The following is a 24,791-nucleotide window of genomic DNA, read 5'->3' as shown; positions in this document are numbered from 1 at the left end:
TTTTTGTACCTGCTTCTCAATTCATTCTATGATCTATGAGTTTTATTTTGGTCATTCAATGAAGAGGGTATCTCTTTTGCTTCATCATAGAGAGTGCATATCTCATCTCTATAATGGACAATTTTAGAAAAGTAGTTTGAAACTATGTAATTCTTCTAACCCTGTCAAACTATCAATTTATTTCTATCTGAATGAGTTCATGGTTTCCTGTTCTATTCAACTGCTTTAAACTGTGTTAATGTATCTGAAGACTGAGTTCTTGGATCCAGAAATGGTAGAAACCAGATCAGAAATTTTGGTCAAGGCTTCCACTGGGACATCTGCCGACCAAGATCAGAGACATAGTTCTTACTAAGAGCAATTCCCAAAAGGCATCTAGCAGATTAATTCCTGTCCAAGGTTCTCATCCAGGTCCTTCATGTAAATAAAGAATTTAGACTTGCAAGTGTTCGTGTCTGTCTGAGGTTCCTTGCAGGCAGCTTTGTCACTAGGAAAAGGCAGGTTGTTGGCAGGTACTGACTTTTACTTGCACCTGTGTTAGCAGCTGCTGTAGTTTTAATTTGGGAGCTGTATATGCCCTTTTGTGGCTTATCTATGAAAGCACAAAATATGTGCTGCCCATGGGGACTTGTTCTGTGCCCTATGGGAGGTGCCCAACTGTCTCAGTCGATCATTTATTCTGACTCTGGGGATGTATTACTGGCTACTCAGGCATAACCCTTCTTAGAAGTATCCACACACCTCAGGAGGATCTATTCCAAGTCTGTCCCATGAGTTGAGGGACTGCTGAAATCTTTGTCAGTTCCTTCAGCCTCAAGAATTGTTCTCATCCAGGCTACCTAAGACTGTCTCTCCACGTAGTCACAGAATCCTTCTTTCCCTGATCTCTTCTTCCCTCTTCCACAACTTGTAGTTATTCGGTTAGTCCCGAACTCTAGCTTCCCACCCCAAAGCCTTGTAAGGTTACCATTTCTGGACTACATTTTTTACCTCCTATTTTGCATATTCTTAAAGAAAAATATATTTATTTGTATAAGGGAAAACAAATGTAGTGACTAAGAGCACAGGTCTTTGGTATCAGACAATCCAAATATGGCAGCGCTCTATCCTTTATCAGCTGTACATCACTGAGTAAGAAAGATGCTTAATCACTCTGTATACAAATCCATACTAGAAAAGAAAAATATTATTGCTTTCTAGGGTTTGTCCATCTCATTTTGCAACCATCTGGGATCTTATTATATGCCAATCATTTTTTATACACAAAGCACTGAATAATAATTTAAAAAATCTCCACTTTAGTGAAGCTTGAAATCCAGAAAGAAGAAAGAAACTAAGTAAATTAGGTATTATTATATGCCAGGAAGTAAGGATTACTATGGAAAAATGGAAGAGATAGAAGGGGGCAGGGAGTGCCAGTGTAGAGACAAGAATTCAATGTCAATGAGGATAGATGGCATAGGCCATCTAAGGAGATATCTGGGGGAAGACTGTTCCAAGCAGAAATACCAATCATTGCAAAGGCCCCGAGGCAGGATCAGGCCTGATGCACCATCAGAAAGAGGCTATTAGTGGCTATGGGAGAGTGAATGAAGGAAAGTGGTAGAAGGGGCAAGGTTGCAAAAGGAAGTGAGTTAGGGTAGTGGACCAGGCTCTAGAGGCCCTGCAGAACTAACTGGGTCTATTCCGTATACCAGGAGAGCACAACATATATCAGGGGCAGGGCCCTCGGAGCTTATGCCACTGGAAGGACTCCAGCGTTTACTCTGAATGAAATGCGAAGCTGCTAGAGACTCTGGAGCAGACTGGTGGGACATGACTTTCCTATCAATGGGCTCAATGGCTGTGCATACTGTATTGAGAATAGGAAGGGTAAGAATGGGAAGATCACTTTCAGCACACCAGGTGAGAGAGATAACAGTGGCTAGGAGACACAGCAACAGCCTTGCCTAAGCTGGAGATGGAGGTGAAGGTGGTGTATTGTGGATGGGGAAGGCTGAGGGATCAACAGCTTCAGAAGGGGAGGTCAAGGGCACTCTTCTGGATTTTAGGGATGCACTGTGACTGAGAAATGATAAAAGCTCAATAAATATGTGTCACTATCATTATCTCCAATTATGTATCTTTCAAAACTGGTAAGAGAGCCCTATGGGAGATCTTTGGGGAAGGGGGAAATAGATTGTTTTTTTGGTGAGGCAATATTGGGATTTGAACTCAGAGTACAATGCTTGCTAAGCAAGTACTATACAATTTGATTCATGCTCCCTTTGGCTTTATTTTTCAGATGAAAGTTTTATACTTTTTCCCCAGGGCCAGCTTCAGCTCTCAATCCTTTGTCTCCTGCATGGCTAGGATTATAGAAGTGTACTACTACATAAGGCCTTTTGGTTGAGACAGGGATCTTGCTAACTTTTTGTTGGGATTGGACTCAAATTTCAATAATCCCAGAGTTACTATGATTATAGCCACTGTGCCTGGTCCAGAAAAATAGATTTCTTGTGACTGGTTTCATAGCATTAAGAAGTTCCATGAGCCATCCTGAAGATGTTTCACATAAACTCCTTGAGATCATGTGAAAATGTTTTGAGTATGTGTAAGTACATGAGTACTCTTCTGGGAAAAGAGGATGCATGGCTTTGATCTTTCTCCTACGACAGGCTGAAGGATATCTGGGTGGTGGTTAGTTCCATCCCCCAGAACCATGTAGCAAATATATATATACTGTTTATCTTCTAAAAAGAAACCACAGAAATAAGGTTCTCTAAGGAACTGTAAGCCAAACAAATTGAATGAGCACTGTAACCCTGAGTGGGGACGTCCTGGTGGGATTGGCTCACAAATAGGCCAGTGAGCTGACTAATGGACACAAGGGACACAGACAGCCTGTCCAGTGGGTCCACACCATCCAGGGTCCACTTCCCGACAGTTCTGTTGTAGAGCCCAGCTGTGATCAGAACTGCACTGGTGAACCCTGGAGCTTCAGAAGAGGGAAATGGAGCAATGATTACCACAGAATGTGGTACGCCTGGCTCCACCTCTTTGTCTAGCGCGGGGGTTCAAGTCACTTGTTGGGGGAGTTGGAACTTGTTCTGGAAACTCAAAACAACTCTGCGGGGCAGTGAAATAACAAATAAGACACAATGTGGAAAACACCATCTGGTTCAATTTAAGCTGAATTTTGAACATTTTTCTTTCTCTCAAAAGAAAGCATCATAATCATGGGCTGCAGGCAGATGCTGGGCCAGAGGCCCTAGTGGCCCACTGACCTGACCTGAGATGTCTCTTGGGCCTTAGAGCTCAGGGAAGCCTAGCTCCTAGAACATTCACACCCTGACATGCTGGACATAAAATAACATCTCTTCCCATTAAAACAGCCACTCATGCCGAACAAATGTACCTGAGAGAAAACTGCTTGTGGCTACTAGAAGTACTTAAGGCCCAGGCCCAACCTGCCTGGAGAGCTCTTGATCCATACCAGCTCATACTTTTTTTTTTTTTTTTTTGGGTCCGGTCGTGGGGTCTGAACTTTGGGCCTGCGTGCTGTCCCTCAGCTCTTCAGCTCAAGGCTAGTGCTCTACCACTTGAGCCACAGCGCCATTTCTGGCTTTTTTCTGCTTATGTGGTACTGAGGAATTGAACCCAGGGCCTCATGCATGCGAGGCAAGCACTCTACCACTGAGCCAACTTTCCAGCCCCCCAGCTCATGCTTTTTAGATGAAACTATGAATCTAACTTCTGGAAATTCTCCTCTTCTGCCAATTGCTAGCACAACTTGCAAGACAGAATTTATTTTTTCTTAAGCTGATTTTCTTTTATTGTCTCTCTGCTATAGGAAAACTCAGGAATAGCATGAGACTGCTATTCTTTCAGCCCTTGCCTCTATGATTTTGCAACACAAAATGGGCTGAGTGGTACTGTCAGTGTACACTCCTCGCTACCGGTGGCTATACCACCCCCAAGTCAGTGCTCCCCAACCTGAATAGTCTAGTGACTTAGACAAGGGTTTCATCCTTTAAAACCTGAATCTCAATACATCCTCTCTGCTTCTGAGACCAGGAAGTGACTGGAGACTTATTTTGTGCCTCCTGTGTTTAGGAACATTTCATATTTACAAACAACTGTAAAATACGCACCAGTAAAAGTCTTATTTCCAAAGAAAACACAATAGTCATCAGAGGAAAGTGAAACCTGTAGAGGTTCTAAGTTACCCAGAGCTGCATCATTCTAGGTGGAAGAACAAAGGTAATGGAGCTATATGGCTGCACTGTTCGCACTCTCCTGAGCTGCCTTCCCTCCCAGCTTCCCAGGCAGTGGCCTGGCTAACCAGCCTCAGAACAATTACTTACCACTCATTACTGTCTCTCAAACGTAAAAGACAGTAGCCTGGAGCCAATGACTCTAAATACCGTGTCACACCACTTCACTATGCTTTTCCCAGTTAAAATTTGAAAGGCTGCTCAGAATGTCCCAGTAGTTGAGAGTAATATTTTATTTATAGGGGCGACACATTGAGATCTATTTTAAATCTGTAAGTAGATGACAAATTTTAAATATTTTTAATGTGATAGATTTTTTTCAATATCATAGAATGTAAAAATGGCAATTCATGCCTTTTATAAAATCTTGTAATAAAATTTATGTCTTGAAATAAAATCAGTGCTGGCTTTTTTTTTGTTTTGTTTGTTTTTAAAGGACTTAGGCATACCTTTGGGAATTACCTACATCCTTGCAAAACTCTTAATTTTTCTTGTGAAGCTGTCCTTTTTAATCCACCTGCCTGTGAAAGCAGATGGCTCTGAACTTAGCAACAGAGGAGACCTACCTTCATGGTTCCTACCAGAGACAAGAACCTCAAACTGTCTGCAAATATCATCAGTATGTGTAACCTCTATATCTTCCTTCATATTCTATTATAGATGTGGACAAAGTCAGAGCAGAGAAAGCTACAAACTTAAAAAACACAGTTCTAGAGAAAACCACAGTTCTACAGCCTGTCATTGTGTTCCACAGGCCTACAGAGGAAGCCTGAAGAGTGCTATGAAGCTGCTTGTGGTGTGTAGTCTAAGGAGGCCAACGAGAAGTCCCTTGTATCACAAGGAGCTCCGAAAGGAAGACCTGCTAAAGGTTTCATAGGTCACAATGCCTTACCTGTGGACTTAAAAAAAAAAAAGCAAACAATATAATTTCAAACTTTCAAAAAATTGTAAGAACAGAACAAGCAATCCACAAAGTTTATTATGAAAATACACATGTTATTTACATTTTCTCCATTTCTTTTAGTTTGTTCATCCTCTCTCTGTTGTATATGCATGTATATTTCACCTGAACCAGCTGAGAATATGTTGGAGATGTATTTTTCTGAATACTTTAGTGTATGTATCCTTAGACATTCTGTTATACTCAACCATAGCATAATTACCAACATCAGGACCTCTAGCTATGACAAAAATACTATTGCCTTATCTATACTTCGTATTCAGACTCTGCCCAACAATAATTTTTACATTTACTAACGTGTGTGTGTTTGTGTGTGTGTGTGTGTGCACGCACGTACTTGCACACATGCACGGTTACTAGGGCTTGAACAGGCTCCACGCTTTCTCACTCAAGGATAGTGCTCTACCACTTGAGCCACAGCTCCATTTCTGGCTTTTTGGTGGTTAACTGGACATAAAAGTCTCATAGACTTTTCTGCCCAGACTGGCTTCAAACCATGATCCTCAGGTCTCAGCCTCCAATTACAGATGTGCTAGGATTGCAAACGTGCATTAGAGATGTGCTAAGGTTACAGACATGAGCCACTGGCACCAGGTGCATCTACTCCTTTTCCAGTCTATGATTTTGTTCATGATCATACAATGCATTAAAGGTCATCTATCTTTTGTGTGGAACTTTCTTTCTTGTTTGTGCTTGGTTTCTTTGAAGATGACAGGCTTTCACTATTATGTGGACCAACTCTCAGTTTGGGCTTTATATGATGATTTCTCAGGATCAGATACAGGTTATAAATTTTTGGAACAAATTCTATGAAATGCCAGGCACTGGAGGTTCATGCCTGTGTTCTAGCTAGTCCTGAGGTAGAGACTGGGAGGCCTGAGTTTGAGGCAAAAAGTTCCAGAGAATTTCAAATCAACCAAGAGCTGGATATGGCACAGCAGGACTGAAAGGCCTGAGGGAAAACCAAGACACTCACTCAAAAACAAAACCAACTAACCAAACAACAACAAAAGCAGAAAAAAGGCTGAAAGCATGGCTAAGTCCTTAGTTCAAACATGTATCACCAAAAAAACCCTAAAACTACCATGCCAAGAGTATTTTATATGCCATATATGAAAATAGAACACTAAAACTGATTGAAATCATTTTAAAAAGGTTAGAGGAGATGAGGGAGAATGGTGGACGGGTGAGTTTGATTGGGCACTTTGTATGCATGTATAAAACTGTCTCTGTACATCTAATATGTGATAATAAAATAGTTTCACAATACCAGAGAAATGATTTTTAATACCCCTGTGTTGTATCAGAAAATATGGATGTTAGTTTTTCTACCACTGGTATTCACTTTGATTGTGTGGTTAATGTACCGTCATTAATGTGATATCTGCCAGCTTTCTCTATTGTGAAGTTACTATGTTTTCCTTCAGACTGTGGCGAATTGTGGAGAAGGGAAATACAGATGATATAAAAATATCCTGTTCTTCATCAAATTCTCACCCACTGGTTTTGGCGGCATCAGGTGGTGATTTCGTAACCCCATCATTCCTTCTCTGTGGCAGCACTTGAGGAAGCGCTTTCCTCCACCCCCACTGATTGCACTTTCTTCTTTCTGCCACACAACAAGATGTTCTAGTTTCATCTTGTACTTTTCTAGGCTTTCTTTTAATACAAACACCATCGATGGATCACTTTCTACTAGGCTGGCACTAAGCACTTCATAGACATCATTCCATTTAAGTCCACAACGCCACAGGAATGACATACACAGGACAAGTGATATTAGATACTGCACCTAGGGTCCTCAGCTAGGAAATATCAAGATGATTTTCAGTAAGGGAACTCTGCAAACAGGGAAAGAAAAGAAAAATGTATGCACACAGAGGAGTACCATTACTTAGCTGGACTGCAGCATGGCTAACAGAGCACAATAAAGGAAGACTGAGTGAGAAACACAGGCTGGATCAGACTGGTTTGAAAGTCTGACTACAGAGTTCAAACTGCGATGGTTAATTTTGATGGTCAACTTGATTGCATGGAGAAAAGTCTAGATTATTGAAGCATACCTGCAGGTGTGTCTATGCAGGTATTTCTTTTTTTCCTTTTTTTTTTTTAAATGCAATGGGGCTTGAACTCTGAGCCTAGGCGCTGTCCCTCAGCTCTTCAGCACAAGGCTAGCACTCTACCACTTGAGCCACAATGCCACTTCTTGTTTTCTGGTGGTTAATAGGAGATAAGAGTCTCACAGACTTTCCTGCTTGGGCTGGCTTTGAACCATGATCCTCAGATCTCAGCCTCTTGAGTAGCTAGGATTACAGGCATGAGCCACTGGCACTTGGCTTATGTGAGTATTTCTAGAGAGGATTACGGCATAAGGGTTCTGACCTAAACAATGGTTTAATCCATTGCTGGATTCAAAATATGAATAGACTACTGGGAACTGGGAACTATTGGAACTGTGGGTGGTGGGACCTGGTTGGAGAAAGCAGGTGTCTGGGATGTGCCTCTGAAGAGTGTATCTTGACCCTGGCCCTTTCCTGCTTCTTCTCTTTGCTTGAGGCCCAGAGTACAAACCCCAAGATGGTGGAGAAAGAAAATAATTCTAGAAGAGCAAAGTGAGAATGATTTAAGAAGTACCCCTGTCGATAAGCACTGAGCCCCTCAAAGTGGGTGGATTAAGCCACTGAATTTAGAGTACTTTGGATATGGAGAAAGAACTAACAGATATACCACTACATTTTATATGAGGCTTGAATGACTTACTCAAAACCACCTGTTTGTTTCTAATACCATCTCTGTGGGCCTCTAGCCATCTAACCTTACTATCGACATATTTTTATGTAGGATCAATATTCATATTTATTTACACATATTCTCTTTCAACACCCCATTTCTTTCCAAGGTGGAACCTTCCAGCTAATTAAGCCATTTTAACACTCTAGCTGAGAATATCTATCTGGCCTATGAATTATTCATAATTACTTAAAAGCAGAGAAGTTCCTGCAGTTTCTATCTAATCTGTCACACCAGCAACTATGATGCACATGAACCATTGTTACCATCTCAGCAGTATTACCACCCTTGCAATTTCTGAGATGAAACTAATACTCAAAAGTGAAGCTTCAATGTTTTAAATATCTTTTAACTCCTTTTGAAAGGATGACTCATGACAATTGGGGTAGCATTCATTAGAGAAAATGATCTTTAGCATCACCTTTATAAATACTTTTAAAACATCCTTCTTTAATGTCTGAATTCTACTGATTATCACTCAACATGTAGTCATAGACGAGCTGTTTCGAAAAATCATCACTAACAGAAACCAAAGACTCTATAAGAGAAGATATTTTTAATACATTATTTTCCCATAGAGAATTCCTATCCATTGTTGTTGAACATGAATTTTAAGAAAGAATAGCTCAAAATGTTTCATGCCTCTTATAAGACATAAGGTAAAGCTTTAAAAGGTTATAAAAGTAGGGTAGGGTTGGGCTGAGAAGGTGGCTCAGTGGTAGAGCGCTTGCCTTGCATGCATGAGGCCCTGGGTTTGATTCCTAAGCACCACATAAGCAAAAAGGAAAAAGCCAGAAGTAGCGCTGTGGCTCAAGTGGTAGAGTGCTAGCCTTGAGCTAAAGGGCTGAGGGACAGCGCCCAGGCCCAGAGTTCAGGCCCCATGACCAGACCAAAAAAAAAAAAAGTAGGGTAGAGTAAAAGCGTTAAAAGTCTGTAAAAGTTATATGGTGTCCATGTTTTAAGATTCAGAAAAAATATAAAGAAATATAAAGAAAAAAATCCATCAAAGCCATATGATGCCCTAAGACATAAATTAAAACAGATTCTAAAATGATGTTAATGCTGTATGTAACTTAATGAACATGTGTTTAGAGTAAAGGTCAACAATTTATAACCCATAGGGAAAATCCAGTACACTGCCAGTTCTGTGAGTAAAACTTTATTTGAATCCCATCACATTTACTAGTTTACTAGTATCCATGATTAACCAAGCTTAGAGGCCTGCAAAACTTGAAATATTTACCATCCTGCCCACTTCTTGTGAGGAAAAAGTACTGCCCACTGATCTGGAGAACAGTGGATAGTATAATAAACAAGTTGAAGACAACCAAACAAAGCACACAGGGTAAACAGCCACACACTCAGTTCTTTTAGAAATGCTTGTCTATTGCGTAGCTGCTACTAAAAGCAAATGTCACAAGTAAGCATCTGGCAAAGCACTGTGATCATAATTACCTTACTCAGAAAAGTCTATGCTAACCAAGCAATTTTTATGCCACTAGAATAAGCTCCATCTAGCACTCTGTACTGAGCCATGAATACCAGTAGGAGCTGATGGCGACTGAGTCCTAAATCGAGTCTGCTCTCAAGACATCTTTAACAAAACATCAAGAATGACTGTAAGTCTCTGGACCTACTCTCTAAGCAAAACTACAAGGCAGAGAAAAGTGGTATACAAGACATCATGGGTCAGGCTGAAAAAGCACAGAGCAGGATATAAGCACTGTGGGAAGATGATAACATACCCTCAGATAGCAAAGTACAAAATTATCAGAGCATGATCAGTTGCAAGCTATGGTGGAAGAGAAGCCTCTATTTATAATAGGAGTACAAGAAAAGATACTTAAGATTGACTTAATAAGAAACACGGATAGAAAGAAAATGTTAAAATAACCCTGAATATCTACAAAGTGATTTCCATATAAAAAGATTCACCATGTTCCTGAACAAGACTAACCAATATCACAAAAACAGCACTTCTCCGTGAATTTTTAATGGTAATCTTTTTAAAAAAATCTAATGTGTTTTTTTTTTCTCAGAGACCCAAACAATTTGCTTTTAAAATTCACATAGAAGCTGGGCGTCGGGGCTCGTGTCTATAACCCTAGCTATTCAGGAAGCTGAGATCTGAGGATCGCAGTTCAAAGCCAGCCGGGGCAGGAAACTTTGTGAGACTCTTCTCTCTAATAAACCACTCAGGAAAGGAGTTGTGGTGCTATGGCTCAAGTGGTAGAGCGCTTGCCTTGAGCTGAAGAGCTGAGGGACAGAGCCTAGTTCCAGAGTTCAAGCCCCACAACTGACAAAATAATAATTAAAATAAAATAAAATTCACAAAGAAAAACAACCAGCAGAAGAACCTTCCACAAAGCTCTGAATATAAGCAATGAAAGACAAGGGTCAAAGTAAGGACCAGCCTTACCAGAGAGCAAAACATACTGTAAAACCATGGCAAGATAAAACAGCATGATACTGGCACATGATTCAGCAAACCAAACAGAACAGAAAGAGTGATGTAAACATATACAATAAAGGACAAGCATAGACTTTTACTATATAATTTGAAAAAACTAAGTGGCTACTTATTTCACATCAGACTCCAAGAAAAATTCTCCATGTAAAAACTAAAACCACACAAGTTCTAAAAGAAAAAAGGCAGTGAATTTCTTTGTCCTTTCCCCTTCCTCCCACCCCACCCCTCTTCCTTTTTTTAGTATTCTTCCAGTTGAGCCACAACTCCATCTCTGGCTTTTTAGTGGGTAACTGGATATAAGACTCTCACAGACTTTCCTGGCTTAAGTGGGCTTCAAATTGTAATCCTTAGCCTCCTGAGTAGATAGGATTACAGGCATGAGCCAAGGATACCAGTTGGATTCCTTTTGAGAGTAATGAAGGTCTTAAGAGTAAGAGAAGAGAAGGTCATCTTAAGAGTAGAAAAGGTCTTTCAAGGGCTGGGAAGGTGGCTCAGTGGTAGAGTGCTTGCCTTGCATGCATGAGGCCCTGGGTTTGATTCCTCAGCACCACATAAGCAAAAGGAAAAAAGCCGAAGTGGCGCTGTGGCTCAAGTGGTAGAGTGCTAGCCTTGAGCTGAAGAGCTGAGGGACAGCGCCCAGACCCAGAGTTCAGGCCCCACAACTGGACCCCCCCCCAAAAAAGAAAAAGTCTTTCATCTATGATGCAAATCCATAAGCCATAAGAATAATTTTAAATGTACAAATGGCTCCTTCAGGATATAAAGAGAGACAGATGGATTACACCCCTGTAATCCCAGCAGTTAGGAAGCTGAGGCTCAAGGATCACAAGTTCAAGGCCAGCCAGGACCAAACAAAAAACTGAAAGGGAGAACAAAGATGTAAAAAGATGTTCAGACTCCTTTAGCAGAAGAAAATAAAAATAAACTTAATTCTATAATGTGGCATTACTCCTCATCTGATAAGGACAAACATCTAGAAGTTTGGAAGTATGCTCTAGAAGAGCAGACACTCTTATCCAATATAGATAAACATTTAAGTAAAATGTTCAAACATCTATGGGAGGGTATTTGGAAATCAAGCTTGTTGTTTGTTTTTTCACACACAAGTAGAAAGTACACACAAGCTGAGAATGGGAAGGTTGTGGTTCATGGCCAGCCCAGGCAGAAGAGTTCTCAATACCTTTTCTTAACGCATTACTGGGCACAGTTGTGCATGCCTGTTTTTCCAATATATGTGGGAGGCTGAGATTGGAAGGACTGGGGTACCAGTCCAGCCCAAGCTGGTTTGTAAAACTACATCTCCACGGAAGGAAGCTGGATGCAGTGGCATACATCACAGCAATACAGGAAGCCTGAAAACAGGCAGATCTTACCTAAACTTGCCATATCCTAAAAGTGATCAGTAGAAGTGTGGCTCAGTGGTAGAATACCAGACTCACAAGCACAAGGCCTGCATTTTGAACCCCAAAACTGCAAAAGAAAAGAGAACGGAAAGAAAAGAAAAGAAAAGAGGAAAGGAAAGGAAAGGAAAAGAAGGGAAGGGAAGGGAAGGGAAGGGAAGGGAAGGGAAGGGAAGGGAAAGGAAAGGAAAGGAAAGGAAAGGAAAGGAAAGAGGAAAGGAAAGGAAAGGAAAAAGGAAAGGGAAGGAAAAAGGAAAGCGAAGGAAAAAGGGAAGCGAAGGAAAAAGGGAAGGGGAAGGGGAAGGGGAAGGGGAAGGGAAGGCAAAGCAAAAAACGATGTGTATCTAGGCTGGCCATATACTGATTGATAGGGAAGCTGTATGAGCCCAGGGATGAGACTCAGGTCTTTTGAACCTGAGTATGCCTTTTGGTGATTCTCGTGAAATACCCTCAGACTGCCAAGAAATGGGGAATGAGAGGCCATATGGACAAGCACAATGGCCTAGCAAACAATCACTAGGCATGCCCTGGTTCTTCCAGTCCAGCTAACTCTCCAAGTACAGTACATGAGTGAACTGAGGCTACACCAGCAGAGAACTGCCCAGCCACCTCAGAATGAGAAAACAAATCAATACATTTTAGGTGGGCTGTTTTACCCCCCTAAGGAACTTCTGCAACCAAATATTAAATAAAATAAAAAATTTTTAGCTGGGAAAGGTAGTCATCAACTGAAAAAAAAACCCTAGTAAAAACATATGCAGGACACTCACTTTGTAGGATGTATAGCATTAACAGAGACATGCAGATGCTTGACTTTTGCAAGGGTAAGTCGAAAAACTCCTGAGTTGCCAGTACAATTAATACAGCTAATGTACTGAACATCACAGCTTAGTGGCTTAGTGTTCTTATAACTGTCTTGGCTGTTGGTGCTGTGGTCTTGTGGCTGTCTAAGAGCTGTGGTTAATGGATCAGGCCAGTGCAGCTAGGCCAGGGAAAGACCAAAATTCAAATATTGAAGTACAATTTCTATTGAACATATATTGTCCTCACACTATCCTAAAGATGAAAAACATAAGTCAAATCATTTTAAGTCAGAGACTACCTGTAGTAACATAGTAAGATTTTGTGTTAGTTTTGCTTTCTGTAGCTTCAGCATTCATATACATAGACTTCGCAATAATGGAGCAACCTGTTTTTTAAATATCTACAGTGCTTAGTCATTAAGACAAAATGTCCTCGGGCACTGCAGTCAGGACCTGTAAATCCATGCTATCACCTCACAGAAACACTGAAAAAAGTCAATCAATACACCTTTAGGAATTGTTATGGGCAAGACTGTATCACCCCCAGATTCATACGTCGAAGTCTTAACTTCCAATGCCTCAGCACTGGAGTATATCTGGAGTTAAAATAAGCCATTAGGGTCATGTCTATAAAAAGAGAGCTAGGGCACAAAAGGAGATACCCGGAACACACACCTACTGAGGAGTGACCAGGTGACAAGGCAGCACCCACCGCAGTTCTAGAGGGCACTGTAATACATATATGCATAACAAAAGAGCACAGACCAAATGGTTAACATGAAATCGTCAATGGTAGTTTGCGACTATTCAATACTATAGGCACTTCCATTTACTTCTAGAAGGACCAGAAAATGATCTTACTTGACTGTTTCCTTCAGCCCAAACCTGTACATCCCGGAAAACATTTAAAGTATAGTCATGGCCCACTGCACCATGTAGTTCTTCTCATGTGGATGAACACTGCTCTGAGAAGACAGACCTAATAAAACAACTATTTGTTATGATTCATAATGATGTGCAAAGATAAGCACACACATTTCATGTTGAAAAGTTTTTGATCCAGAGCAGTACATAATGTTCAAGGAAACGTCACTGTAAAGAGGAAAATCAGCACCCAAACATTTCATTTAAGAGTGAAGTACGTTGTCTATTGAGTGAGCTACAACTCAAAAGACGCAAGGAAAAATGTTCTTATGTAAAATGTCCAAGAACTGGCACTTACCTAAAATGAGATGAAGCTTGGTTTCTGTCTGGAAAGCATAGTGCAATGTCACCAAAAATGGTGACTGCCTAATGTGCTCCAGAACCTGCCGTTCTGTCCTTGTATGCTCTGTAGTTTTGGCCTTTTGAACTATTGTTGCCTTTTTCAAAACTTTCATGGCATACAGCTTTCCAGCATCATGACCACTTATTTTACGAACTAGGAATACTTTTCCATACGCTGAAAAGAAAAAGAAAAAGAAGAATTAAATGCTACATAGCAGAATGTAATTTGTGGAAATATATTTATTTAATGCTCATGCACACAAAAATGTTCTTTAAAAGCACCATTGATTCTGTTTCAAATAGCTCTTTGATAATTTTTTTTCGGTTTTATAAATAGTAGATTTCTTAGCCTTGTATATTTCTTAGTCTAGCGCTCAGTATTTACAGGTCTGGCTACTGCTGATAGTTACGTTTTCTCTCTTTAAATGTGATTTTCTCTTCAAGATTTTCAGCTAGAAGAAGTTGTTACTATAGTCAGATAATCACAGTCCAATTGTGGAAAAGCTAGGACATTTTAGACATCACATAAAGTTGCTAGGTTTCTAGCAAATATATAAACATTAGTATGTGTATATACATATTTGTGTATGTATATTGATGTAAAAAAATGAAGACAGTGCTCAGTTCTTTTTCTTTTCTTTGGCAGTACTGGAGTTTGAACTCAGCACTCTGCCACTTGAACCACATCTCCAGGCCTCTTTCCTTTAGTAACTTTTCAGATAGGGTCCTGCACTTTGTCCAGGACCGGCCCCAGACCTGAATCCTCCCATCTATGCTGAGACACAGGTCTTGTTAACTTCCCTGCCCAAGCTGGCTAGGCAATAACCATAATCCTCCCCATTTCCATCTCCTGAAAACCTGGGATGAAAGGTATGCACACACCCCCACACCCAGCTCAAGATGATGTTTTGTAAAAATCTCATCCTCTCATATAAATCAAGTACCTGAAGTATTCCTCAAGATTTATCTTTAAAAATCTAAAGCAATATAAATTGACCTTATGTAAATAGATCCTTAGCTGGGTGCAGGTGGCTCATGCCTATAATCATAGCTACTCAGGAGGCTGAGATCTGAGGATCATTGGTTCAAAGTTAGCCTGGGCAGAAAAGTCTGACTCTATCATCAATAACCACCAAAATGCCAGGCTGGCGATGTGGCCCAAGTGGGAAAGTGTCACCAAGAGAGAGGAAAAAAAAAGCGCCAAATGAGAGTATGAGGCCAAACTCAAGTCCCAGTGCATACTAAATAGTCTTTAGATTTAATAAACATTAAAAGACGAAACTGTGAATGGTATAGACAGATACTTCTTAATATCTCTGAGCAATAGTTCATGTCTCAACAGGCCAACTTCACAACTCTTTTCATAAGAACCCTGCTGGACAGAATCCTGTCTGTGGTTCCCCCTTCCAGGTACAGGAATGGACCCATGCAGGCAGGATCTGTGCTTCACTGGGCAAAGCAGTGTCTCTGCATTTATTTCTAGGCAGAAAGAAAGGTGAAGAAATGGGAGGAGTCGGAGTAGGCAAAAAAAAAAAAATCAAGAAGGAAGGAAGGAAGAAGGAAGAAGTAGTTCCCTTGAAAAATGCTTCTTGGAATAGTTAAGCCATGCTCTGTAGAAGCGAAGATCTCTTGTACTATATGTGATGCAGTTCAAATACTTTAGACCTAGTCTAGGACCATGCTATGCCATGTCACAGATCAGTGCTAGACTGTACTGGGGAGAGGAGACCAATGCTTGATAAGGAATTGTCAACACCAGGCCCTGTGCCAATCCCCTTCTCCTTACTGACTCATTTAATCTCTATCACAGACAATGACATTGGTACTTTTAGTAATTCAGCTTCATAAAGAAGCACAGAATAAAGGTTCACAAAGGTTTGCATCTGATAAATATTTATAATAAATACAGATTGAGACCTTAGAAAGGTAGAGGTAAATCAAAACAAAAGAATGGCAACTTTCAGATCCTAACAAAGCAACTTAAAATAAAAATGCAAAGGGGCATATCTGTTCAGAAGCCATGTAAAGCTAGGAAACATTCTAATAAGTTTATCATCTAACTATGTACACTGGCAGACAGTGAAATTGTTAGGCAGCTGTGTAGCTTTTATGTTCCTTACATACACACGGCACTTACCCTAACCTCTGCTCTCCCTGCAAGAATACTATGGGCCTAGAAATACCAGAATCCATTTATTTTCTCAAGATGGAAAATACTTTCCCTGTCACCACTGAAATATGGCATTCAGCTCTTTCCTAGCACTCCATGTATATCTTTCAACACAGGTGATTATATGACAAATGGCTGGGTGTTACTGTGTAACATCTAAGCACTTTAGATATGTATTGTGAGGCACTTTATTTATTTATTTATATTTTTTGCAGTCAATATCCTGTTTCCAGGAACACATTTATTAAGCAAACAGACAAACAAAAAATAAGGTTTGGCACATAGAATGAAAGATGTAAAACCAGACTGTCTTTCCTACATGCAAATAGTGTGATTTTCCAAAGATACTATAAAAATTCATAAGAGGATTTGTGATCAGAAGTGACAGGTAAGCAAAGTAACTGGAAAACTGTATATGTAAATTGAGCTTTCAATATAGGATTACAAGTTTTCAATAAATGAGCCTATACAAGATGATTTTGTATCTCTAACACACATCCAGTATTCTACATTTTTTCACATACTCCCGTTCTGTGAGGCACTTTAGATACGTAAGAATCTATTTTATTTTACTGTTGGGTTGTGGGGCTTGAACTCAGGGTCTAGATGCTGTCCCTGAGCTTTTTTTTTCCCACGGAAGGCTAGTGCTCTACTACTTTGAGCCACAGCTCCACTTCTGGTTTTTGAGTGATTAATGAAGATAAGAGTCTCACCAACTTTCCTGCCTGGGCTTGCTTCAAACTGGGATCCTCAGATCTCAGCCTCCTAAATAGCTAGGATTACAGGTGTAAGCCACCAGCTCCCAGCAAGAATCTATTTTATTCTTAGAACATTCCAATAAAGGGAGGGAAATAATAATCCTCTATAGATGAAGAACTGAAAATATAGAAGAATTGGTCACTTGTTCAAGATCTTGATCTTACCTGTGCCCCTGTTGCTTCCATACATGACCTCAGCAACAAATGAAGGTAGATCTGAACATCAAACAAGTAAGAATGCAGGAGAGGTATTTTAACAATGGAATGGACTCAGTGCTACTTCTTCTAAGACAAGGAAGTTTTACAAAATAGCCATGACTGATGGGGATTCTAAGTGGCAAAAAAAACAGTCTTTAGACTAACTGCAAACAGGCTGATTTTTAATTTTCATTTGCTGGTCCTTCTACAGTCTCTGTACTTAGAGAAAAATATATTTACACTTCTCTAAGATAATTTTTAAAAATACTTAAAAACATTATCATGCCTCTCCTATTCCTGAAGCCAATCTTACAGCAATTTGATTTTGAGAGATCTCACCACTAGGTGGGGTTCACAGATAAATGCTATGGGTTTGTACTTTTTTTTTTCTTTCATAACTTTCCTGTTTCTTTTTTAAAGGTTGTATTTTACTCCAAATAACCCTTAAGTAGCACAAGGTGTTAATGTACATTGATTGCTTAACTAATTAAAAATCATCCTACTGTCACATTACTATAAGGTCAAGTAATAGTTAATGTCCTTGTCTGATGACAAAGTCCAAACATTTCCCAGTATTTCAAATTAAAGACCATATATCCTGCCAATATAATTATATTCACCTATCAGAAGATGTCAGGAAAAACTGTATGAAACTCACTAATCTCTTGCTTTTACTTCTAAGGTTGCCATAGTTGACATTAAAGCTAAGGTATTCTAACCACATGGTAAGTCAATATTCAAGGAGTGTCTCACAATGGTCCAAACATGTATTTCAAACAAAGTTCTTGCTTAGTAGTAGGCTACATGACTAAAGCATGGCTGCCTCCAATACCCTTGGTTTTGAAGCACCCAAAGGCACTCATATTGCCAGGGGGAAGAAGATACATTTATTATTGGAGAAACCAGGAAAAAGATACCTCACTAGGTAACTGGTTTGTAGTTTAGGGCAGAGGGAGAAAGTGAAATGGTCTTATTGAAGAGTGCCATCCACTCCAGAATGGCTTAGGTGTTTCTTAGTATTTTCAAAAAGGCCACCAACAGTAGAACTGGCCGCTATTTCTTTTCAGTTTGCACCTGGGTGACTAAGAGCTTGCCAGTATAGCCAAGCTCCTGGCTTCCATTCATGTGTGTGTGTATATTACTGAAGGGATCCTATTTTACAAACATTTTGGGGGAATTACAAAGGCTACTGAAGTGAAAAAAGGCAACAGTTTTAATGGAGGTCCTGAGATAGATATTTGGCAGCACTACGGTATTTTGTACTTAGGTGCCAAGACTGGCTTCGCGCTTATCTGCATGGCACTATAATTTTTACATCAGCATGCCATGACATCAACTGCTTTACTACCAATCTTTACAAAAGTATTTCTATGAATCTTATTATATTAATAAGAGCAGGGAGGACTACTTTTTGTGTTCGCAGACATCTATGACCAAGTGAATAAGGCCAATTTTCCCGTTCATGGCACTATAGACATCGTTTTGGATGTTGCTAAAAATCCGTGTGATTTTAGAGCTAGCAGCCTTTCCATAGCAGAGAACTACATCAAGAAAACTATGTAAAAATTTCAAAACAGTGAAGGTCTCTTTTGTTCAAACTGAAATGTAGATTTATGGCACAGTGTTGACAAACGCTGATAATGGCCTCAGTAGCTTGAGGCACAGGAAATAATGAAAGGACCCACATGGAGAAATTTCTGGTTCCTGGGAGTAGATCTCGTCCCAGCTTGCTTTTCTCAATGTAGGGCTCTTAATCCATTTACTATGATTCCCATTTATGAATCAAGATTTTAGAACTTGATGCCAAAATAAAAAATTAAAACTTACAGCTTAGAAACCAACTATTCATGCTTCCATGTCAAAAAATATACAATTTCAAGTTCTTTTTTAAGCTAAGAGCAGCTTCTTGATGAAATTTACTTTGAACATAATTATACTTTTTGTGTAAAATTTGAATTTATTAAAACTTCAAGACATAATCTTTAATCTTTAAAATAATGATGTTAATTTGTTAAAGTATTTTGAGAGTCTAGCTGTAAAAGCATCAGTTTCCCAAGTGTTAGTTAAGGTTTGGCTATGACATGTTACCTCACAGGCTTATGCACTAAGTAGTTGGTCTCCAGCTGGTGGCACTATTTTGGGAAGTGGTAGAATCTTTGGGAGATGGGGCTGGGAAGGTGGCTCAGTGGTAGAGCGCTTGCCTTGCATGCATGAGGCCCTGGGTTCGATTCCTCAGCACCACATAAGCAAAAAGAAAGAAGCTGGAAGTGGCATTGTGGCTCAAGTGGTAGAGCGCTAGCCTTGAGCTGAAGAGCTGAGGGACCAGCGCCCAGGCCCAGAGTTCAGGCCCCATGACCGGACCCCCCCCAAAAAAAAAGAATCTTTAGGAGATGGGGCTTAGCTGGAGGTAATAGGTTACTGGGGTATTTCCTTGAAGACTATACGTGGTCTTCCATTCCCTTCCTCTCTCTGCTTCCTTTCTGCCATGAGGTAAGTAAACTCTACCACATGCTCCTATCACCATGATGTTCTGCCTCACCAAGGGCAGAATCAATAGAGCCAAGGACTATAACCTGAAGCATCTAAAACTATGAACCAAAAGGAAATAATACCTCCTTTCAAGCTGGTCTCTTGGGTGTCTGGTCACAGCTATGGAAAGCTAACTAACACAGAGAATACTTGTGCAGTGTAATTAAAAACATGTAAAACTTTGTCCATACATATGTCTACATGCACTATCCTGGAGGAAGCAGTCATGAGCCTTAAAGCGTTCAGAAGCACTGCTCAGACGGCCTCTGCTTTTTGTCATTAAGGTGTTTAACTTGGACATGCTGTTCTCTCTGGGATCCTACTGACACATCTCCTGAGCCTACTGTTTTCTATCATTCAAACACTTATCAATGCTGCTTAAAATTATATCCATTACATACACCTCTAATTGTCCTGTCACACTTTGAGATCATACCAAACTTAGCATTTAAACTATTGTACTTGAGCTTTTAGGAAAATAATACCAAGGAAATTCTCTTAAGTGCTTCTTCCACTTAGCCTTTTAGCCAGCCAACTCCCAAGATTGTGCCCCTCTTTCCTTTGGTAAACACCTGCTGCACCCCAAACACTGGTGAGTTGTTCACCCCCTATGTACTCCCTCCCCCAGGCTTCCCACCAGTCACTGATACTTGCTGCCCTGCAGGTTTATGCTTTTTACATGTTCTATTCTTATTATATACTGTAATTAAGTATTACATAAGCCACTGAAATGTGAATGCTGAAAGGATTAGATAACAAGCAAGTCACTTTTAAAAAGCAACTACTGAAAAATTAGGTGTGGGAGAAACAGGAGAAAGGTAGGGGGAAATTATGAAAATCTGCAAAGATTTTTGTACTCAGATTACTTTGAATGTATCTAGTTCTTAGTCCTTAAAGAATCTGAAAACTTGCTGGTGGCTCACGCCTGTAATCCTAGCTACTTAGGAGGCTGAGATCTGAGGATCACGGTTCAAAGCCAGCCCAGGCAGAAAAGCCCGTGAGACTCTTATCTCCAATTACCCGCTAGAAAACCAGGAATGGTGCTGTGGCTCAAGCGGTAGAGCACTCGCCTTGAGCTGAAGAGGGCAGGGATAGTGCCCAAGCCCAGAGTTCAAGCCCTATGAACTACAAAAAAAAAGAATCTGAAACTGTTCATTTTAAGACACAGATTACAAATGTGGTTTAAGTAAAATAAACCACTGAGTATACACTTAACTCTCAAAGTCTTATGCCCACAACATCTGATGATTGGCAAATTATGTATTATTTGTAAAATTTTATGGGAAGAAAAATGTTCTAAAATGTGCTCTTTGTAAAACCATTCTCACCTGAGCCACCATTCGTAGATTCCCCACAAGCATGACTGTCTTCTAAGAGAGACTCAAGTCACTTTGTGCATTGCGTCCTGCTCATCCTCTCACATAATCAGAACCTTGTGAAATGAACTGGTCATTCATATCAGTATTTCCAGCTAAGCCTCCCAGCTTGCTCCCATCCTCTACCTTTACACACCTTTTATGCTGTCAAAGAACTTGATACAAATATAACCCTTCTGATTCAAAACACTTCATTTCCCATTGTTATTATGATAAAGAACATTCTTAATATAACTAGATTTCTAAGTTAGCGAGATTCTACCTATCTTCTCCACTTTCCTATCATCTCAGTTATACTTTGATCCAATCACCTTATTTTAACTTCGCAGATCAGGACAAGTCTTCCTATTTCAGGCTCTCAGAACCCGATGAATTCCTTTCTCTGTCATGGAAACAATCATAAATGTAATTCTGTATTTGTGTGATTGCTTCTTTGTCTAATATCCACTAGACTATGAATTTCTCAAAATCATGGCCCATTTCTGATTTTATTCACTTGTATTAGCAAGTGGAGCTCAAATTATGCTGACTGAATGGGAAAAAAAGAATACGCAAGTAAGCAAATAGGAAAACATCAGAAAAAGAAATACATAAAGCACTGCCAAATTCCCTCCTTTAGTGGAAGAATCTAGCAACTCAGATTTTTTAATATAAAGGCAGAGCTGGCCAACTCTGGACAATGGACTACCATGAAGCAATTTCTTTTAATTTTGATATTAAATCCAAGTCCTAGTTACATTCTCTGGTGAAAATGACCTCAAGAAACGTAGTTGCCACCATTTTAGAACAGGAAAGCAGCTTAACATAGCAGCATCTATATCTAGTCACCACTTTGTGACCTCCCACAACTATGCAAAAACTAATCACAATGCCTGCCACATCCATTTCTCACGTGTAATTTCACTTGTAGAAAGATCATCACTTCCCCACATATGATTTGTCCTGGATACTAGCTTCCCGCTCTGAAAATTAGTCCCCCTTCACATACCCACTTTTTCCATTACAGAACCTCATTGACTCTAGCACAGCGTTCCAGAAAAGGGATCAAGTAAGAAATATTCTATTAGATCTTTACATTTCACTTGTCATGCTCCTCAAAATTGGTATCCTTACTGGATGGCTCTGTGCATCCTGAATGTATACAGTAACATTGTGGAATTACTTAGCAACACTCCAGTCAACCCTCCACCACTGAAAAGGATTCTTATTTTTTTTTGGGGGGGGGGGTCCGGTGATGGGGCCTGAACTCTGGGCCTGGGCGTTGTCCTTCAGCTCTTCAGCTCAAGGCTAGCACTCTACCACTTGAGCCACAGTGCCACTCCCAGCTTTTTTCTTTTTGCTTATGTGGTGTTGAGGAATCAACCCAGGGACTCATGAATGCAAGGCAAGCGCTCTACCACTGAGCCACCTTTCCAGCCCTGAAAAGGATTCTAAGAGAAGGAGCTTCACTTTGGATTACTGTAGCATAACCCACAACAAAAAGCAAAGACTATGAGTTCAACCATGAAACTGGCTGGCCACAATTTTGTATTTCTAAGATTCAAGAAAAACGTATGACTAGACCTCAATCGAAAAGAACCTTTATTCCCCATTACAAGTAATTTTCTTTTTTTAATTAAAAAAACATTTTTATTGTGAAAATACTGTACACAAGTAATTTTGTAAACATAGCTTGTGTTAAGACAAATCAACAGACAGTTCTGCATTTGTACTGTACAGAAGTTCTACTCAGAAAGACATTAGTAAATTGAAGTTTCATTGTGTGACACTTTTTAGGGACTATATATAAAAAAAAAAGCTGTGTTTCTGAGTTCAAACCCCAGTCCTACTCCCCTCAAAAAATAAAATCAAATACACTAAATGTTTCATAAAACTTGTTTCCTAACTTGATAGCTGAAGGTTGTATTCTTGGTTCACTATATTTACAATTCTGCAAATAAAAGCTCAGGAAGAGATTAATATTTAAAAATTCCAATTCCAGTCAAAAGAAAATCAGGAATAAAAATTACATTTTATGTTAAAAATGCTTCTTTTTCTATATATAGGCATATATGTGTATGAATATATGAACGTCCACTAACTGCATGTGGGAGGGGCATTTATAGGCAATGAGGAAGAATCTGGTACTCCATGCATGGGTATCTTTTAGTAAGCACCTGTGGTTTTCCCAGCTAGTCTCCTTTGTGTTTTAGACCTTTCATGATTTCTTTGCCATTTTTATTCTTTTCAAAAGCTGGACCAGAACGCTTTGGTTTTCTATTCACTTGAGACTAGAAAAACACCTCATGAATCCTAGGTATGCTATTTCTTAACTACTTGGACTTCAACAAAGTAGTTCATGTGTTTGTGTCTAATTTTCTCATTATGGATAGTAACAATTTCCATATATGATTTGAAAGTTAAATAAGTTAATATATATTCTAGAATAGGGCCTGGCAGATAACAAATACTATATAAGTATTAGTGAAAAAATGTGTATCTTTGTGCCTACATACATGCAAAAAGATATATTCAGAATTGTACCTATTTCTTGAAATGTATAATAGCCAAATACTTAAAAGACACAGTTATGGATTAATTTATATACCCCACCAAAAAAACCCCACAAATTATATAGGTCAAGTATTTTCTTTTTTGCTTAAGTTCTTAATAACCTCAGAGTTAAATTTAGGGCTCAATTACAATGTCTCCTTTATTATAGATATCAGTAAGAACAATTTCATTTGAATTCAGCTTCCAGTCTCTTTTCTATGTAGTTATTCATTCATTTTTCTCTTTGAAAACTCCTTATATCTCTTTTTGAAAATGTATCATCCTCAAAACACACTAAATATTATATGGAAGTTTCTCAAAAAGCTAAAAGTAGCACTACCTTATTATCTAACAATAGTACTCTTGAGCGTATATCCAAAGGAATGTAGGTCAGGATACACCAGACTTTTACACACCATGTCCACTGAAGCACTATTCACAAGAGCCATGCAATGGAAGCAGCTTCAATATCCTACAACTGGTGAATAAATAAAGATTATGTGGCATATATACACAATGGAGAATTCATCAGCAATAAAGAATGACATTAAATATACATATGCAAGATTTTATATATATACATATACATGCACACATACATATATACACACATACATACATTTGTATATAAAACATGACTAATTCTTGGAGTGGCACAGGTGATGAGGAGAAGAGAATGACAGAGAGTGGATAATATAGAAAAACAATGTGTCTCTGTATGAAGATGGTATAAGAAACTAGTGAATAATAAAGGGATAAGGGAGATGTGAAGAGTGATAGAGGTGGAAAATTTGATTAAAGTATAATATATGCAAGTATGAGATACCTCAGTGAAATCCCTCTGTACAATTAATATATACTAAAAATTGAATGACAGGGATGTACAACAGGCTATGTTGGGCTAGAGAAGAGAAGGGGAATGGAGAGAGAATGAATATAGTTGAAGCACTTTATAGGCATATATGAAAATAGAATATGGTTGAAATTGTCCTAAGAAGCAGGAGAGGAATAACCCATGTAGTTCATGAGGTATTTCTCTAGTCTCAAGTGAATAGAAAACCAAAGCGTTCTGGTCCAGCTTTTGAAAAGAATAAAAATGGCAAAGAAATCATGCCCAAATGAAAGGTCTAAAACACAAAGGAAACTAGCTGGGAAAACCACAGGAGCTTACTAAAAGAAAATTCCACGACGGGCTGGGAAGGTGGCTCAGTGGTAGAGTGCTTGCCTTGCATGCATGAGGCCCTGGGTTCGATTCCTCAGCACCACATAAGCAGAAAAAGCC

At 39.4% G+C, this 24,791-nt stretch overlaps 1 protein-coding gene across 1 annotated transcript in view; it reads right to left on the bottom strand.

Annotated features, from left to right (window-relative positions):
• Rps6ka5 (ribosomal protein S6 kinase, 90kDa, polypeptide 5) overlaps positions 1-24,791 on the bottom strand; it is a gene marked incomplete at its 5' end in the record, with an annotated part of 109,010 nt that overhangs the window by 71,867 nt on the left and 12,352 nt on the right. The window contains one exon of the mRNA XM_013013341.1: positions 13,903-14,121. Within this exon, the coding sequence (XP_012868795.1) occupies positions 13,903-14,121 (219 nt within the window). The remainder of the gene's footprint in view (positions 1-13,902; positions 14,122-24,791) is intronic.

Source organism: Dipodomys ordii, unplaced genomic scaffold, assembly GCF_000151885.1.
Source record: "Dipodomys ordii isolate 6190 unplaced genomic scaffold, Dord_2.0 Scaffold2, whole genome shotgun sequence".
NCBI classification, from domain to species: Eukaryota; Metazoa; Chordata; class Mammalia; order Rodentia; family Heteromyidae; genus Dipodomys; species Dipodomys ordii.
This window is presented reverse-complemented; position numbering and strand designations above follow the sequence as displayed.